Source organism: Equus caballus, chromosome 10 (assembly GCF_041296265.1).
Source record: "Equus caballus isolate H_3958 breed thoroughbred chromosome 10, TB-T2T, whole genome shotgun sequence".
NCBI lineage: Eukaryota > Metazoa > Chordata > Mammalia > Perissodactyla > Equidae > Equus > Equus caballus.
The window spans coordinates 66,377,894-66,397,834 of NC_091693.1; the positions used below are offsets into that span (position 1 = coordinate 66,377,894).

Consider the following 19,941-nt stretch of genomic DNA (forward strand, 5'->3'; position numbering starts at 1 on the left):
TATGTAAGTATCTTACTTGAAAAATGGCTTCCTTAAATAAAGTAACTACTCTCTGAGAGGCTGTATTTCTTTGACTTTTGATGTCCTGTTCAGTGTATTTTATCATGGCCGTATCAGCTCTGGCTGTGGTCAGAACATAGGAAGAAGTGCCATGGGGAAATGAACATTGGAATGATGTTCATTATAATGGGATACTACCCACTTGTACAAGGTTAGTCACCACTACGAATTATTAAATTTGCTTCCACTATAAATTATTCAATTTGCTTAAATAAAGATTTTAATCTTTATGAAAAGAGGATTGTAAAGTGAGCCAGACCTTCTAGTCAAAGCTAAAATAATATATTTTTGACCTAATTTTGCTTAATCTGATTAAGTAAATTTTAGGGTAAATTCTGAAAAACCTTGGAAAGTGTTTAGTTTTCCTTGAAGTTAAATGTACCTTGACTTGTAGGGTATTTCTCAGAAAAATCTATTACTGAGCTAGTACAGAATGTGAATCATTTCTTGACTGAAATATAAGATCGATGTTTACAGGGCAGTTGTCCAGAATCTTCTTGCTGAATTGGAAAGTATTTCACTTTTCATCACTGTAGGTCCTTTTAACTTTACAAGTGTGTTATTTAAAACATAAATCATATTGGTACACAGGAAACCCATTTAAAATTAAATTTAAAAACACTCCTGAGAATTCCATGGAACATTTATGGTTTTGTAGTTTATGATTTCTAGCAAAAGAAAAAGTGTCTTTAATACTTTAAAAATTATTTTTCAGAGATAGCTAAATCCAAAATATGTAATACATGTGAGAGAATAGCACTATTAATATATTAAATAGTGAATGCTTGAACACAATATAAAAAGCATTATTACCTTCATTTTTCCAAGAATAAGCTAAGCTACAAATTTAAAGCTGGGAAATTCAGTACCAGAGTTAAAGGAAGTCATTTTTAGGTTAAGAATTTTTGCTTTTGCTTTAATCTCGAAAGAAACTGGTCTTTTAAAACCTTATTCTATGATTTCATGTATATAGCTCCTCTGTTGGGTAAACGTGGGAGAATTTCTATCAGTGTTACACACTTTGATTCACTCTGGTGATATGATTTAAATACTGGACACCTAAGCTAAATTTTCAGAGAGGGTCCTTTTCTCTTTGTTCTTGTACAGTATAGCTCGCAAGTAAAGGGAGAGCTGTGCCTTTGTTATTTGAGTAAAATATTTGCCTGTGATTTCTAATTCTCAGAGCATCCTATATGGATATGCTACAAGAAAAGTAGAGTTTGATTCTCTTAACTAGTCTACTAAAGTACTATTGGTTCAAACTACTGCCTGCTAAAATAAAACATAAACCACTCAGAGACTAAAGCATTTAGAAAAGAAAAGTTTATATGCAAAGAAGATTTGCCAGGGAGTCCAAGCTTTAGAAGGCCAACCTCATCAAATTAAAAATCTGGCAAATATGTAAAGGAAAAAAACAACCTACAAAATTACCCACATCACCAAGTTTACAGTTACTTTATTCAAGGTAGAAAACAGTTTTCTCACATAATTGTCATATCCAAAAAAGTCATCACATATCTTCAGACATCAGCATTGCCAAAATCAGGGATATAGTTGTTTTTGTTAGAGAGTAACTTACAGGAAAGACTCAAGGTTTCATTTACTTGGGAAACAAGAACCAAGCAGGGCAACTTTTGTGCCTGATGCTACTTTATTTAAAGGGGTCCCCAAGACCACCTTTGGGTTCAATGATTCACTAAAAGGATACGTAGAATTCAGAAAAGCTGTTATACTCACGGTTATAGTTTATTACAGTGAAAAGATACAGATTTAAATAAGCAACTGAAAGAGGAACATAGGGTCAAGTCCAGGAAGCAGCAGGCGTGAGCTCCCAGTTGTCCTCTTCCGTAAAGTCATGCAGGCAGCACTTAATTCTCCTAGCAACAATGTGTGATGATATACTTGGAGTATTGCCAACCAGGGAAGCTCCTCCAAGCCTTGGCATCCAGGTTCTTTACTGTGGGCTGGTCACATAACTGACTGCCTATGTGGCTGAGCTTCAGTCTCCAGCCCCTCTAAAGGTCAAGCTGATAGCAAATGGCCCAAGGCCCCCATCATAAATCACATTGTTAGCATAGACTATCTGGCAGGGCCTAAGGCCCCCAGGTAAATAAAAATATTCTTATCGGGCAGGATATTCCAAGGGCTTAAAGGTCCTTATCTCCTAGGAGCTGAGCAAGAGCCAAACCTTTCTTTGGAATGTGAAAGGTTTGCACAACCTAGGCATGCTGTGTTAATCCTTTACTGCACAGTGTTTTTTATTTTGTTTTCTGACTCTGGAGAGTGAAGTGCATTGCTTACCCATCTGGATAAGGTGTCAATTTTGCTTCCAAATTTCCTCCTAAGGCATGGCTTTGACCACATAAATTTGCTTAGTGATTTTCTGACGCGGTGTCATTACTTTAATGTTTTGTTTTATTTGGTCAGTTTTATTGTATAAGCATGATAAAGGTTATGCTTAGTGCACAAAAACCTTCCTGTAATCGGGTTAATAAAACTAGCCATGTGACACTACTTCTATATTGTAGACACAAAATAGCCAGTAACCATTCTACAGATAAGAGAGAGGTGAGTTTAACTTGAACCAAACTGAGGAATATAACGCTGGAAAGCCTTTTCTAGAAAGGAAGAAATAGTTCTGGAGAAACATGGTTTTCCTTACAGTCTTCTATCTTTTTAGAACAAAGAACGTACATTAAACACATGCGGGATACATTTTCATCAATTGCAAAAAGGTATTTAGTTGCAATATAGCAGGTCAACATGACCCTGATGTTGGGAAAGGCAACTTATTTTAGGAGTACTAATACAGGCGTTACCAATATGATGTTGCCAATAGGGCGTAGGAGGGGGAGTATGCGTTCTTAAGATAGCGCATTCTTTAATGGTTAAAGCAGATGTACGCTGTATCTTTGACAGGCCAAAGTCAGGCTTTTTTTTTAGTTTGAGCCCAATCAGTTTTGAATCAGAGTAGTTACCCCATGTACCCCACTCTGTGAAAATCTCTTGTCAATATGTAAGATATTTCTCCTGTCAGCTCATATACTGAGATTAGAGACCAAGAATCAGCCAATTCACCTTGACCAAGACGCTTGGACCTTTGTTGTAATAATGGGCATGCCATATCTAGTTTAATGAGATTTAGGGCATCACCGTGGTTACAAAAGCGATTTTTTAATTACTGCCTGATACAAAGGAGAACAAATTTTTATTGAACGTATGCAAAAATAGCTACACAGCTATGAAAAGTAGAGGCATTTTGTGTAATACTTAACCATTTTTACCATTTTGGGGGATACTTTTGTGTTTTTTGTCATTTTATCCAGAATCATTATTTTTTTGTTGTCTTGATATGTATTACTTAAAAGCTGTATTAAGAATTTTCATAGAATTTTTTTCTGAATTCTAAAGGGTCAGCTGGAACATGATACCATTTAAAAAATGTTTCATTGCAGTTCATGCAAGTATAGCCAATAGAGAGTTCTAAATAAAGAAGGAAGGAATTTTTCTTATATATCCATTAGAAATAGGACACTTGGCCGGGCCACCCGGTGGCGCAGCGGTTAAGTGTGCATGTTCAGCTTCAGCGGCCTGGGGTTCGCTGATTCCCATCCGGATGCGGACATGGCACTGCTTGGCACACCATGCTGTGGTGGGCGTCCCACGTATAAAGTAGAGGAAGATGGGCATGAATGTTAGCTCAGGGCCAGTCTTCCTCAGCAAAAAGAGTAGCATTGGCAGCACTTAGCTCAGGGCTAATCTTCCTCAAAAAATAAAAAACAGGAATAGGACACTTGCCATAATTAACTCATTTAGTCCCTGGTAAGTAATTCTTGTTTTTCTGATTTGAAGTGAAACAAACAATTTCAGGGAGTCATCTACTTCTAGATTTAAAGAATCCTAGAAATCCTGACTCTATCTTTTGGGAATCTGACAGGTATCTGTTTATCATGCTGATATCAGCTTATGCTGAAAAGTTTGTTTCCATGAGGCTACTTCCTGTAGAGCCAACAGTTCTGAGTACAGTAAAAGTCTTTACTGAGGCTTTGACTCTTCATGTTTCTCCCAGAAGACTTTCTCGTCTGTAGCTTATACTAGGGACTTTAGGCAAACATAATTATGGAAAAAGCAGAAACTGTGGATGACAAGTCTCAGTGGTTCAGATTAATTGTAATAGCCAAGAACACTAGAATAGTGGAGAGTGGAATCCTTTTTTTTCTAAAATAACATATAATCATTTTATAAGGATTTAGTCAGTAATTACCCTGAGAGGAAAAATTAAAATCTCCAGGTTCTTTTAATGTATACCATAAAATATTTTGGGATTATCACCTAGGAACGAAATATTCCTTTAAAAAATCAATTTTTTAAAATAGTTATTGTGCCAATCTTTGTATATAAACATGAGTATACTTCTCTCCAACCTGCAAGTCACACAATTGCTAAAAAAATCTTTATTTTATATTGTATTAATACATTTTACTTAAATGTAATTAACTTAGATTAAACTCCTCTTACTGATTTGCAAGTTCTTTTCATATTGAGGACATGGTAAGCAAGATGACTTTTACAGTAGTTTTGAGCTAATAAAAAGTCTAGAGTATACCAAACATATCTAATTATTTTTAGCATCTCTCCTTTTATGGGATAAATGAACAAACCTTTGTAGCTGCCTAGCAGCTGTTTGGGAGACCCCAAAAACAATTTTGATGTAGAAGACCATAGTAACATTTCATTATTCTGAATTTGGGGGCTGAATTTGGGAAATGCAATATCAAAAATGTTATCAGAGGAGAAAAGATATGAGTAAGTGATTAAAGAAAAAAGGTTACAGGGAATATTTAAAATAAACTAGGCATCAAGCAATGATATTAATTAGGAACTTTTTCAAAGATGAGGAACTTTTGTTAAAAAAAAAATAGTTCAAAGTAGAGGAAGATGGGCACAGATGTTAGTTCAGGGCCAGTCTTCCTCAGCAAAAAGAGGAGGATTGGCAGCAGATGTTAGCTGAGGGCTAATCTTCCTAAAAAAATAAATAAATAAAAATTTTTAAAAAATAGTTCAAGGCTATCAGGGCTGGCCCCGTGGCCCAGTGGTTAAGTTCGCGCACTCCACTGCAGGCAGCCCAGTGTTTCGTTGGTTTGAACCCTGGGCGCGGACATGGCACTGCTCATCAAACCACGCTGAGGCAGCATCTCACATGCCACAACTAGAAGGACCCGCAACGAAGAATATACAACTATGTACTGGGGGGCTTTGGGGAGAAAAAGGAAAAAATATAATCTTTAAAAAAAAAAAATAGTTCAAGGCTATGACAAAAGCACAAAATGCTAGACTTCCAAGAGTATTTTGGCCATATAAGAAGTCTCTGCTATTTGGGCACTAAATACCTTTTAAATGCTTTTTGTTCAGAGTCAATTCAACAGAAAGGAAATCCAAATTCTACTTTTATTCTTTTTGGATGCCATCCATATTTTATAGATTAGAATTCACAAGTCTTTTTCCATCTTATGAATAAATTCATCTAGAACTTTATAAAATGAGTTAATACATTTTTATGCTTCTTTCAAATTTATTATTTGCAGATTTTATAAACCAAGATGAAGTCCATTTCCCCTCATATCTTCTAGAACCTGTTGTACACCCTGAAATTTGTCTTTTAATATTTTCTTTCACATTCTGGCACATCCAGACAATTTTACTTTAAGACATCTTTTCCCATGATAGAAAAAAAAATTCATTATTTTGCATAAATACCTCTTGACAGACACACAAATATTCTTTTACATTTCTTTAAAAAAAACATATATACCAACATATCTCCGTTTTTCATATAAATCCTTTCAACCTATTAATTGATGGTCACTTACAACGCATAAAAATAAAAGCCAAGGGTATGTCAAATTATGTTTGTTGACCTAGTATTTATTTCATTCTCTGTAAATGACTTGCTTAGATATTATAATTTATATTCAAAGATTATTAATTAAATGGCTAACTCAATTTAATATTAGTTTAGGAATTAGAAACATTTCTATAAAGTTTTAACTAGTTAAGCTTCCCATGAAAAAACAAACTCAAGTCTTGCATAGGTTAGAATGGTATGCTACATTTAAATTCACATTGTAACAAAATCAGGAAGGAGACACTTAGCTATTTGAAAGCAGCATTATTAAACTAGTCTAATTTGTCCAAAGATTCACCTTGATTAGGAATATAATTACTTGAACGTTTTTATTTTTCATACTAAGTATTCAAGAGCTCTTCAAATTTTGTTTAAAAGTACTAAAGCTTTCTTTATATTTTTCTCTTGGCTATCAGTTTGCATTTTGTTACCTGTCAACTTGTAAACAAGGCTATTAACTTAAAAACTCATAGCTAAAAGTTGTTTTTCTTCTGCATATAGGCTTCATTAAGAGAAATTTTTCTTTAAGAACCAGCAGACTTAAAGCAATGAAAGTTCAATATTTTCTTCTTTTTCTAAAAATTCTTGAGTTCTCTTATTTTAAATTTATAAAAGTGTTTAACAGTTTCTATAAGCCAATCAAAAAAGGAGTTCAATTAAGTTTAAGAGACTTTATAATCTAGTTAAGTTTTCATCAGAGCAGGGTTTCTCAACCTCGGCACTATTGACATTTTGAGCAGATTTTTTTTTTTTTTTTTTTTTTAAAGATTGGCACCTGAACTAACAACTGCTGCCAATCTTCTTTTTTTTTTTTCTGCTTTATCTCCCCAAATCCCCCTCGTACATAGTTGTATATCTTAGTTGCAGGTCCTTCTAGTTGTGGCATGTGGGACGCCGCCTCAACATGGCCTGAGAGCGGTGCCATGTCCGTGCCCAGGATCCAAACCGGCGAAACCCTGGGCCGGCACAGCAGAGTAAACAAACTTAAGCACTCGGCCACTGGCCGGCCCCTTGAGCAGAGAATTTTTGTCTGGGAAGGCTATCCTGTGCATTGTAGGATGGTTAGGATCCCTGGCCTCTACTCACTAGATGCCAACAGCATCCCCCACACACACAACTGTGACAAGCAATAATGTCTCTAGATATTACCAAGTGTCCCCAGGGCAGAAAAGGATCACGATTACCCCCGGCTGATGACCACTGCTTCAGAAATAGGCAAAGGTGCTCAGAAAATATATACCTCACTTACCAGATGAATCATATTAGTCTTCTGGGAAAGCTGTGACAGGAACTCTGGAGAGTTTATAGCTGGAATTCTCCCACTTTGTGTATATGCTGTTTTTGTAGTACTTGTCCAGTCAGATTGTGGGTTGAGCTGGCGACACAACTTTAGGTTTATTAAACCTTATTTTTGGACACTGAGCTCTTTCTCACATCTTTACCTGGCTCATTTGTGTATTTATGCTTTCCTATTTTCTTTTGAAAGGAGAGAGAGTAAAAGTTATGCACCTAGACCTTTTTGGATTTCTTGCAGGCATCATGAAGTTCCAGGCAAGCCAAAAGTAATTGTTCTCATTCCATCACAAATTCGGGCTCATTTGTAGAATGGTTATAAAAACCAAGCAAAACCTTCTTTAAAGTCTCTACCCTTTTCTCTAAAACCATGTAAAAACAATTTAAAATTTTATTCATGGTGTATATTTTGTTTTCTTGGATGGCAAATCTGTTGGAATTAGAGATCCCTATATGGTGTGTTCAAATGACAACTTTTCTGACTCATTAATCTCCCATAATGTCCTGAGGGAGGGTGAAAGTTGGCTTCAGAGAAAGTTTATAATTGTAAACAGACTGTGGTAAAAAGCTATGCCTTCTTTTTTGAAGAGGAAAAAAGGCTTTTTAAAAATACACAAAAGGAGCCAACAACCTTAGTTTTATATCATTAGCCACAAATGGATCAAATGTAATCAAAGTATGAAAAATTCATCGGCTAATGGTAGCATCTCCAGATCTCCAGTGTCTGCTCTCCATTCCAGTGGGCACAGGAATATTTCTTTTTTAATTGATTTGAACTCAGAATGGCACGCAACGTAAAAAACAACTTAGAGTTTTTGTCAAAGGTCAGACAACAATAAAATAAATCAGTACTATGGGGAGTGATATGAGCAACTTCCCAACCTAGGAGAGAAGCCAGTTGTCAGTTTGACTAAACCACTGTCTCAAGACCCAGAGGCAAAGGAAAGATGTATCTCCGATGAAAAGAGATAACAGAATCCTCAAGACAAACATAAAATACAATCAGATAACTTTTTGTTACCGCACAAAAACCAACAGACCATTAAAAACTATATTTTCAATGTTGCTGCTACCAAAGGAGAAATAAGTGTGTACAAATCAGAACCAGCATGAAAACCAGACTTAATCAGAAAACGAAAACCTAGAAACACAAACCTAAAGAGTAAGAAAAGAAATAGAATCAACTAGATTAGAACCTTATTGCTATAGGAGATTCACCCTGGGACTGGAAAAAGATACACCTCAAAGGGCCGTTGAGTTTCTCTTAATGGACAATGCAGTTTACTTGGCTCTGGCAGGTGAGAAACACACCTCTGGGAAATAAATACGTAAAATCTTGATAGGATCGATAGAATGCTCAAAGGAATAATGAGACAAAGCATTTAGAAAAGAAAGGTTTAGTTCCAAGAAAAGTTCGCAAGAAACTCCAAGTTTTAGAAGAACTGGTTCATCAAGTGAAAAATGCAAAAGAGGAGGGAAAAAATTACCAACATTACCAAGTAATCTGTTCATGGTAGAAAAGATAGTAATTTTCTCACATGCTTCTCAGACACAAAGTTTATCATAAATCTTCAGCTATTGACATTGCAAAAGTTGGTGATAAAGTAGCTTTTATCAGAGTCAGTGACATAAATAAAACTTAAGGATTCTTTTGGGACAGTGAACTAGGCGCAGTGACTCTGGTTTTGTTTGCTTGTTTTACTTCTCTCACGGTGCAAGTTGTTTCATTTTCCGATTATGATGTACACACTTACTGATAACAGCAGCAAAGCAATATGTCAGTTTTGCTTCCACACATGCTGCTTTTGGTCCTTGCTAGTTAAAAATCCTTCCATGAACAAATACTGAGGTAGTTTATTATTACTTATGGTGAAAGACATACCAATCCAGGAGGAAAAACCAAAGTTTGAGGGAGGTAATTTGGAGAACAGGGATATTTTTTATTTTTTCTTGAAAGAAATTGTCATATCTTTGTGGACAAAATAATAGAAACTTAGAATTTATGGGGTTATAATACTACTGACTAAGACAAATCATGAAAATTTCATTTTGTGTGACAAAGAAGACTGGAGAGAAGGGGTAGAATAAAATTAAATTTGCCAAGTCATCTCAGTGAGAAGTTAAATTGGATGCAAAAGCTGACTTTGTCAGACCTCAAGGAAGAATAGAGGCAGAATTCCACACTTCAAGAATTTGTATAATACTTTGGGGCCGGCCCGGTGATGCAGCGGTTGAGTGAGCACGTTCCGCTTCAGTGGCTGGGGTTTGCTGGTTTGGATCCCGTGTGCGGACATGGAACGGCTTGGCACACCATGCTGTGGTAGGCGTCCCACATATAAAGTAGAGGAGGATAGGCATGGATGTTAGCTCAGGGCTAATCTTCTTCTTCAATAAAAACAAACAAAAAAGAATTTGTATGATACTAAAAGGATTGAGTTTCATATAATCCATATCCCTTAGATAAGCCTTTTCCAAACAGCCAAACACCTTGGTTTTCCCCAAAGATCTATGAGACCAGTTTTTCTCAAAATGTGGGTTGTGATTCATAGTGGATCCTGACATTGATTAAGAGTGGGTTGTGACCAGGAATTTGTTTTTAATGAAACAGAGTGGAAAATATCAGAGTACATTGTATGTAGTACTTCTCAAGTAAGTATCAAGACTTTTACTTCAGGCAAGATTTAATAGAAAGGTGATGCTCCCACTAAAACAGATAAATTACAAAGTCATATGTTTAAAGTCACTGAAAAGTTATAAACACAACAAAGACTAGAAGAACAAAAATTCCAGAAAGGGAAGAGCCCTGCTGGGTGAGTTGACAATCCTGGCTGTTTTATTCCTTAGAGCATTTGCCAATTCTGGTCACAGTGACTCTGTTTTTGGCATAGGGACTCTACAGGGACAAAGAGAAGCAGGTGAGTTTTTGAAGGCTGTGGATGCAGGCATGACAGATTTGAAGTCTGGAATATACCACTGGATATTTGCTGAATGCTGGAGTATAAGAGAGACTAGAGAACTGGTCCAGAAAGGCACAATAAAACCAGCAGTCTTGTGGTGCTTAGGAGATGAATTACTGCTCGAGAGAGGGACTGCATCAAACAGATGACAGATCTTTCTCTCAAGTTTTTGCCAGATATTGAACTTGGTGATGGGAGATTAAGCTCAAAACCTTCGAAGGACAGAATTTCAGGGATGAGAAGAAAGAGAAAAGCTCAGCTGTCAATCAAAAGCCTCAGAAGGCCATACCCAAGAAAGAAGCTGGATTGCAAAGGCAGAGTAAAGTCTGTGCACAGTGCTCAGCATACAAAATCCCACCAGAGACAGGGAACCAGCCTGAAACACCTGGCCAATTTCCTTCTCAAGACGTTTTTCCAGATTTTGGAGCTGCATGAGTCAGGAGGCTAATGAGCTAAATTAAAACCTCTACAGGGCAGAACTGAATCTCATATAGTGTTTAAGGGCTGAAAGCTATCAATCAAAAGTCCAAGTGGGCCACACCTGAGGAAAAAGGACAAAGAAGAGGTAGAGAGTCTAGCTAAAACCAGAGTTCAGCCCTAATTGAGTCAATTCCTGATGGGATTGAGGTGATCAGTCCTTCAAATTATGTATCCCACAGAAGAAAGGGAGAAAATTTAAGAAGGAAAATAACATCATTATCAGTACCGTTGGTTCTTTTTTATATCAAATATAGCATATGATAAATTATAAGACTCGAGAATGGGCAGGGAAATGTGAGGGATAAGACAAAACACACATAGTGAAAACAGACCCATAGATGGTCCAGATGTTGAAATTAGCAGACAAGGACTTTAAAATAATTATCATATGTATGTGCAAGGAAGCAGAGGAAAAGATGGACAAAATGGTGAATAATTTTGCCAGAAATGGAATCTATAAAAATAATAAAATATGCATTATAGAGTTTAAAAATACAATAGCTAAAATTGAGAATTCGTTGGATAGTTTTAACGGTATCTTAGACTGAGCAAAAAGTAGAGTTAGTGGACTTGGGGACAGATAAATAGAAAAATATCCAAAGAAGCACAGAAACTAAAAGAATGGAAAGAATAAAACCAAGTATGAGACACATGTGGAATACAGTCAAGCAATCAAACATATGTTTAATTAGAGTCACAGAACGATAAAAATGAAAGAGTATGGGTCAGATGCCATATTTGAAATGATATAAAGTCAAGATATTCCCAAAATTGATGACAGACATCAGCCCAAACATTGAGGAAGCTCAGTGAACCCCAATACACAGCAAGGATATATACAAAGGAAACCAAAAGTATATCATAGCTGAACTGCTGAAAGACAGAGATAAAATCTTAAAAGCAGCAAGAGAAAACAAGACATCACTTTCTAAAAAAGCAACAGGAAGACAGATGACTGATTTTCTGACTGAAATTGTGGAAGCCAAAAGACAATTAAAAGACATTTAAAGTGCTGAAAGAAAAAAAACTGTCAATTTTATACCTGATTAAAATATCCTTTAGAAATCCTAGTAAACTAAAGACTTATTCAGACAAATAAAAGCTGAGAGAATTCAGCAGCAGCAGACCATCACTATAAAAAATACTAAAGGAAGTTTTTCAGGCTAAACGAAAATGAACCCAACTGGAAGCATGGCTCTTCAGGAAAGAAGAGCAGCAGAAAAGATAAATATGTGGGTAAAAACCTTCAGTTGACTTTCAAAGCAGAAAAAATAAAATGTATTGTGGAGTTTATATGAAGAAGTACAGTAAAAATCAGTTGCATGAGTTGTAGGAAGGAGGGAAGTGGACTTTAATCATTGTAAGGTTTTTATTCTTTGGACAGTCGTTAAAAAAATGCTAGTTTAAGGTAGGCTGTAATAAGTCAAAGACGCTTATTGTAATCTAGAGGAGTGCTTATCAAAGTGTGGTCCTTTGACTAGCAGCATAAGCATCATCTGGGAATTTGTTAGAAGCAAAAATTCTCCAGCCTCCTCCAGACCTACTAAGTCAGCACCTTTGGAGGTTGGGCCAAGAAACCTATGTTTGAGCAAGTCCTCTATGTGATTCTGATGCACACTAAAGTTGAGAACCACTACTCTAGAGAACTACCAAAAGAAAACAAACAGGTATAATTAAATACCTAATAGAAGAGGTAAAACAGAATAATAAAAATACTTGATTAATCCAAAGTAATGAAGGAGAGGAGGAATAAAGAAACAAAGAATAGATGGCACAAATAGGAAAATAAATAAAATGAATAAAATACGTAGTAAGATTGTGCATTTAAACCCAACTATAACGGTAATCACCTTAAATGTAAATGAACTGAATGCCCCAATTAAAAGACAAAGATTCTCAGACTGGACTTAAGAGACAAAAAAGACACAGATAATTTAAAAGGATTAAAAAGATATACCATATAAACTCTAATCCTCAAAATAAAAAAGCTTGGGGCCAGCCCCATGGCCTGGTGGTTAAGTTCAGCATGCTCCACTTTGGCAGCCTGGGGTCAGTTCCCCAGTGTGGACCTACACCACTTGTCGGCAGCCAGGTTGTGGCAGCGACCCACATACAAAATAGAGGAAGATTAGCATGGATGTTAGCTCAGGGAAAATCTTCCTCAGCAAAAAAAAAAAAAAAAAAGCTTGCATGACTGTATTACTAATACAAAAATTTGACTTTAAGAAGTATTACTAGAGATGAAGAGGGACACGTCATAATGATGAAAGGTTCAATTCAATGAAAAAACTTACAATCCTGTTTGTATGCAGCCAATAATACAGCTTCAAATATATAAAACTAAAATGTCAGAATTAAGAGGAGAAATAGACAAATCCATAATCATTGTCAAAGATTTTAATACACCTATCTCAATATCTCATAAAAATCAGACAAAAGAATCAGTAAAGATATAATAGCTTTGAACAACGTTATGAACCAACTTGATCTAATCGACCCATATAGAACAGTATTCCCAACAACAGAATATGTATTCTTTTCAAGTGTTTATGGAACATTTACCAAAATAGGCCATGTTGGACCATAAAGCAAGCTTAAAATATTTTCAAAAGGGGCTGGCCCCGTGGCCAAGTGGTTGAGTTTCCACTCTCCGCTTTGGCAGCCCTGTGTTTCGCTGGTTCGGATCCTGGGCGCAGATCTACCACCACTCATTAGGCCATGCTGAGGCGGCGTCCCACATAGCACAACCAGAAGGACCTGCAACTAGGATATACAACCATGTACTGGTGAGGTGGGGGCTTTGGGGAGAAGAAGAAGAAAAAAGAAGAAGATTGGCAACAGATGTTAGTTCAGGTGCCAATCTTTAAAAAAAAACAAAAAACATTAAAACAAATTGAAATCATGCAGAGTACATTCTCAGGCCACAGTGGAATCACACTAGAAATTAATAACAGAAAAACAGAACCATTTCTAAATAACTTACAGGTCAAAGAAGAAATCACAATGCAAATTAGAAAATATTTAAGTGAGAAATAAAACATAATATCCAAAATGGTAATGCAGCTAAAACAATGCTTAGAAAGAAATTTATAGCTTTAAATGCAAACATTAGAAGAGAGGTTAAAAATTATTGATGTAAACATCCATCTCAAGATCTGGAAGGAGAAGAGCAAATTATCAATATCAGGAATGTAATAGGAGACAGCACTACACATCCTATAGACATCAAAAAGATAAAAGGCTTCAAATAACAACTTCAACAAAGTGAAAAGGTGACACAGAGAATTAGAGAAAATATTTGCAAATCATGTATCTGATAAGGGACATATATCTAGAATATATAAAGAACTCACATCTCATCAATAAAAAAATTAAAAACTCAATTAGAAAATGGGCAAACAATGGAGAACAGACATTTCTACAAGGAAGATACACAAATTACCAGTAAGCATATGAGAAGATACTCAACATCATTAACCATTAGGGAAATGCAAATCAAAACCAGAATGAGATACCACTTCACATCCATAAGGATGGCTAAACTGAAAAAAAAAGAAGACCAGATAACAAAGGTTGACAAGGATGTGGGGAAATTGGAACTCTCCTACATTGAAGGTGGGAATATAAAATGGTACAGCTGCTTTGGAAAACAGACTAGCAAAAACTTTTACATGAATGTTCATAGCAGCATTATTCATGATAGCCAAAAAGTGGAAAAAAGCCAAATTTCCATCAACTGATGAACCACTAAACAAAATGTGGTATAACCACACAATGAAATATCATTCAGCCATAGAAAGGAATGATATAATGATACTTACCAAAACATGGATGAACCTTGAAAACATCATGGGAAGTAAAAGAAGCCAGTCACAGAAGACCACATATTGCATGATTCCATTTATATGAAATTTCCAAAATGGGCAAATCTATAGAGATAGAAAGTAGATTAGTGGTTACCAATTACTAGGGGTGGGATGGCTTAGAGAAAACTGGGGAGTGACTGCTAATGGATATGGGCTTTCTTTTTCTTTTTCTTTTTTCAGGTGATGAAAATGTTCTAAAATGGATTGTGGTGATTCTTGCACAACTGTGAATATTAAAAATCGTTGAATTGTATACTTTCAGTGGGTTAATTGTATGGTGTGTTAATTACATCTCAACAAAGCTGTTAAAAATGTAAAAGGATGTTATGAATTACCTTATGCCAAAAAAATTGTCTACTTAGATGAAATGTCCTTTTAAAAAAATTTATTAAGGGCCAGCCCTGGTGGCCCAGTGGTTAAGTTCAGTGTGCTCCACTTTGGCAGCCTGGGTTCGGTTCCTTGGCATGGACCTACACCACTCATCAATGGCCATGCTCTGGTGGTGGCTCACATACAAAAAGAGGAAGATTCACAACAGATATTAGCTCAGGACAAATCTTCCTTAGCAAAAAGAAGAAAATTGGCAACAGATGTTAGTTCAATGCAAATCTTCCTCAGGAAAAAAAATTATTAAAATGAACACAAGAATAAATAGAAAATATGAATTATTTTCTATTTATAGAAATATAAATATAAATTTATAAATATTTATAAATATATAAAAATACATATAAATTACAGATTCAATATAATTGAATGTAATTTTAAAACTCTCCCATAAAGAAAAATTCAGGCTGAGACATTTCTTAAGTGAATTATTCCAAACATTTAAGGGAGAAACAATACCAATCCTAAACTTTTTCAGAAAATAGAGGAGAAAGGAACACTTAACAACTGTTTTTCAGGGGGCATTATAATCTTGATACCAAAACTTGACAGGAGCACTATAAGAAAATGACAGGCCATTTTCTCTTATGAACATAAATGCAAATCGAGCCCACTTTTCTTTAAAAAAAGATAAAAAATCATACCTAAGTGGGGTTTATTCCAAGAAAGCAGTTTTGGATTAACAATCAAAAATCTGTGAAATTCACCACATTAACAAACAAATGAGGTAAATTACATGATTATCTCAATAGATGTAGAAAAAGCATTTGACACAGTTCAATATCCATTCAAGAAAAAAACCGAACTCTCAGTAAACAAGAAGTAGAAGCAGGTTATTCCATTCAGGCATCAAATGTGTCTATCTTCTGTATCTCCTCACCCAACCAAAAGTCACGATCTATAGCCACACTGAAGAGAAAACCCTAATGCGTCTGTCTGAACAATGCCTAGGGTATGGTGAAGCTCACTTGGAAGGAACCTGGGTCCTTGAATGACTACGAGGAACAGAGCTGCTTCACTCCCCTGGAACATCCACATCAGCACTGTTACATTAAACACACTTAAACAATTTTGTTCTTTAAGCCATTGATGACTATCTTCTTGTTAAAACAGCTTAACCTTACCCTACTAATCCAGAAGATGGCGTGTAATGTAAAATAGGAGAAATCTCATTTGCAAACAGAAAGAACATTTTGATGATCAAAGATGACGAAGCATCAAAATGTTTACCCAGGGAAGTTACAGAGTATCTATCTGTGCAACTCTTCATGAAGAAGAGCGAATTGCCCCACGGTGATGTGGGGCCAGCTTGCTTATCTGTTTAAATTCTGGTATTTGCTAGAATAAAAATCATTGTTTTATTTTGGTACACATCACATTACCAAATTTAAGGGGCTTTTAAAATGCTCAAAGCTGTGCTGATTCATTTGTTTTGCTGTATGGGCTCAGTCCATTTACATTTATTATAATTCCTGACATATTTGACCTTACTTCTTTTTGTTCTCCTTGTTTTTTCTCTTTTCCTGCCTTCTTTTGGATTTAAAAGACCTAGTCCTACCTCCCACCCAACTTGTTTGGGAAGCTCTAGGTTGCATTTCTATTCTTTTAGTAATAACTTTGAAGTTTTTGACATGCATTATACATTTTTCTAGCACAGTCTAAAGTTACACAATGTTTCTTTTCTAAACATGCCTGCTTTAACCCCACTGAAGCCTGCTTTAACCACCCACTGAACACCCTCAAACTCTGCTCAAACTAATCTTAATCTTTCTCATAGAGCTTAGATTTTACCACTTTTTAAACACATAATAAAAGATGTTTGCCATCAATAGTTAATTAAATGTAGTTTTTTTTAAAAAAAAAAACACTATTGAAGCAATTCTCGAGAATCTCTTTTCTGGGACTTTAAATGAGGACCCGATGCCTGCCTGTCACAGAGTAGATGCTCAATGAATGGAGCCCACCCTATCCTCTCTCCCAAAATAAATAGCCGTTTGTCTCTTTAACGCTAGACATGAGTGCTCCGCAGGCATGGATTCCTCTGGGTTGGATCCATTTCATGGACAGTTGTCAAAAACTGACCCCTCCTTATGCTAATTTTGTGAATACTGTACTTGACTGTAGCAAGCTAAATGGTGCAGGATTAAATGTTCTCATTTCTGAACTGTGAAGTGTTGAAACTAACCAGGAAATGAAGGCAGAACGTCCATCCCTTCAGAAAAGAATCAGCCAATTTATGTTGCTGCTGCTCTTGGCTGCCAGTTGGAAAGCAGCTGTTAAGGCAGCTGTTTAACTGTTTGCCTAAGTTGAAAGGACACTGCCAAGTGGCAAATACTTTTCATAACAACATTTTACTTTTGCTAAGAACAACAACAGTGCGTGTTATTGAGCTCCAGCAGTGTGCCAAACGTGACAGATTTATTACTCCGCACGTTTGCAACCTAGACCGAACGTGGGTGCTCATTTCCATTTTTAATATTTATAAAAAGAATAAATAGTCTCCCAGAGGAAGCCTCCACACAAAGCATCTCTGCAGCTTAATTATTTGTTGAGATGGCAGCGGATTAACTTGAGAAAATGAAAGGAAAATATGAAAATCTTAGAAATATCAAAGGAAAAAAAAGGAAGGTTTAAATATTTTAAACCTCTTTAATGCGGCCTAAGAGTGACTGCACCCCTACTTGTCCAGGACGGGTAAGGGCAGCAGTAGCATCATCAGGACACACATCATCTACTGAATCTCCTGAAATTCATGGGTTCCATTCTGGGTCATGCAGTTAGTCTGTGTCGTTAATTAGAATATTGACAGTAAGTACTTAGGAAACAATTGTGTTGAATTTTTTGACAGGCTGTGAACTGGGTGGGATGGGGGAGGGTTATCAACTATTTTATTTAATGGTAAAAGCAGTATGGTAAATATATGTTCAAAATTAAGAAAACACGTTCAAGTGCATAAGTATTATTTTCTTCCAAAGCCAAAAGTGCATGGATAGGATCAGGTTAGATGGCTCTCCACCCTCAGCATCTCCAGCCTGGTCAGAAGCTCATGCCTTCAGAAAGGTTTCTGGAGAAATCCTTAGTCACGTAGAGGGATCCTGTACACACCTATTGTTTGTTCCTGTTGAAGCAATACTAGATGTCAACAATAGCTGCCATTCATAACATTTGGTGTGTAATCCCCGGTAGCCTTTAGGAAAACTATAGGTGTTGAGCGAGGGGGATGCATTCCCATTTAATAAACCCCCACAGTCAAAGCTGGAGCAGAGACATTGCTGAAGGTGAACTGGGCTGAATAAAAATATGGTCAGTGGAGATTCTAAGCTTTGTTTTCTCTACTGTTTACTAAATGGTAATTAAATCATTAAGCAACAACAGTCTAGTCTGGCTATTTCTTCACATTGCAAAAGCATGCATTTCCACAAAGTTGACATGATTTCTTGGACAAAGATAGACAAAGTTTCATACACTGGGTAATAGTCACCAAGGGATCAGCCACAAGCTTTGTGCTCTTCTTTTTCAAGGATACAGAGAAACAGTAAACACAAACCATGGATGAAATTTATAAGATCACTTCCACGGAAAGGGTCCAGCTGTTGGAGAAAGAACTGGCTGTGCGATTGACTGAACTGAAGTCTGAGATAGAAGAAAAGGAGGTTCTTCAGGGAACAGCTCATCGAGCTTATAGGTAAATGGTGGCTGTGAGAAGGCAGAGTCTTCAGGGCTTTTAACCCTCACTCTCACCCCATAATCTCCATCAATCCACCCTCTTTCTTTTTATTAGGACGATTGGCATTATCTCAAGCTCAGACTTGACTGCTGTCCCTAGGTTTTCCTGTATTCTAGAATTGTCAAGGCATTTAGGGGCAATGTCCTGCCAAAGAAAATGGAAAAGTGCTCTTGCATTTCACAAATACCATTGTCTTAAAGTTTCAGAAGCTATTATGTATACAAATCATACTCAGTGAAAAGAGTTCTCATTGCCTCCAATAGTATTTTAATTGAATTTGACCTTGATTTTTAAAAATTTTATTTATTTATTTGTTTATTTATTTATTTATTGAGGAAGATTAGCCCTGCGCTAACATCTGCTGCCAATCCTCCTCTTTTTGCTGAGGAAGACTGGCCCTGAGCTAAGATCCGTGCCCATCTTCCTCTACTTTATATGTGGGACGCCTACCACAGCATGGCTTGCCAAGTGGTGCCGTGTCTGCACCCGGGATCCAAACTGGCAAACCCCGGGCCGGCTGCCAGAAGCGGAACGTGCGAACTTAACTGCTGCGCCACCAGGCCGCCCTGAATTTGACGTTGATTTTGATGAGAAATTTCAAAAGTGAAATAATATTAGATACCTGCTGATGAATTCTGCAAGATGATGTTCTGCTAGGAGCTATTCTGTAGGTAAATGCTGCCAACGATAGCAATCAAATTCCTTTAGAGAAACGGGGTAGCCAGATCAGCCCTTAACTGTCAAGTCTATGGACCCAGGACCTTCATATCCCTCTGTTTCTGTTACTGCCACAATTGATCAAGAGGAACAGTTTTAAGAACCCTGTTAGGTTGCGTAGCTGAGTAAACACAGTGTGCACGGTGGGGGCTGGGGATGGAAGATCAGGAGAAGCAGCAGGAAATATGTGCGTTAGTACCTTGCGCCAAAGACAATTTTGTAGAACCAGTGGTCACTGTGTTTTATAATTTGGTGTTTAAAGCCCTTGACTGTATGAAGCAAATCAAAGATTGTGTGATGAAGCGAGGATTGTGTGATAAAGTGAAAGGATAATGGAATCTTGCAAGTCATAATTTCTCTCAACTTTCGTTTCTTTATTTGAAAAAAGAGATTAAAAATATGTATCTTGACTACCTTATAAAGATTAATTGAGATAATGCATGTTAAAGCACTTTGAAAATTAGGAAATACCATGCAAAGATCAAGAGTTGATACTGTTACAACTTAAACATCAGCGCATCAGGCAAGTGGCATCATACATTGCGATAA

The 19,941-nt window shown here is 36.5% G+C and overlaps 1 protein-coding gene across 5 annotated transcripts in view; it reads left to right on the forward strand.

The window, feature by feature from the left end:
- The window catches only part of LOC102147786 (uncharacterized), a 165,451-nt gene that overhangs the window by 3,635 nt on the left and 141,875 nt on the right, over positions 1-19,941 (forward strand). For 3 of the 5 annotated variants that reach the window (XM_023650884.2, XM_023650885.2, XM_070225345.1), the window contains exon 2: positions 18,470-18,633. The exons of the other annotated variants lie outside the window; for them this stretch is intronic. In XM_023650884.2, coding sequence (XP_023506652.2) covers positions 18,497-18,633 — 137 coding nt within the window. In that variant the 5' untranslated portion in view covers positions 18,470-18,496. The remainder of the gene's footprint in view (positions 1-18,469; positions 18,634-19,941) is intronic. 5 annotated transcript variants of the gene reach the window in all.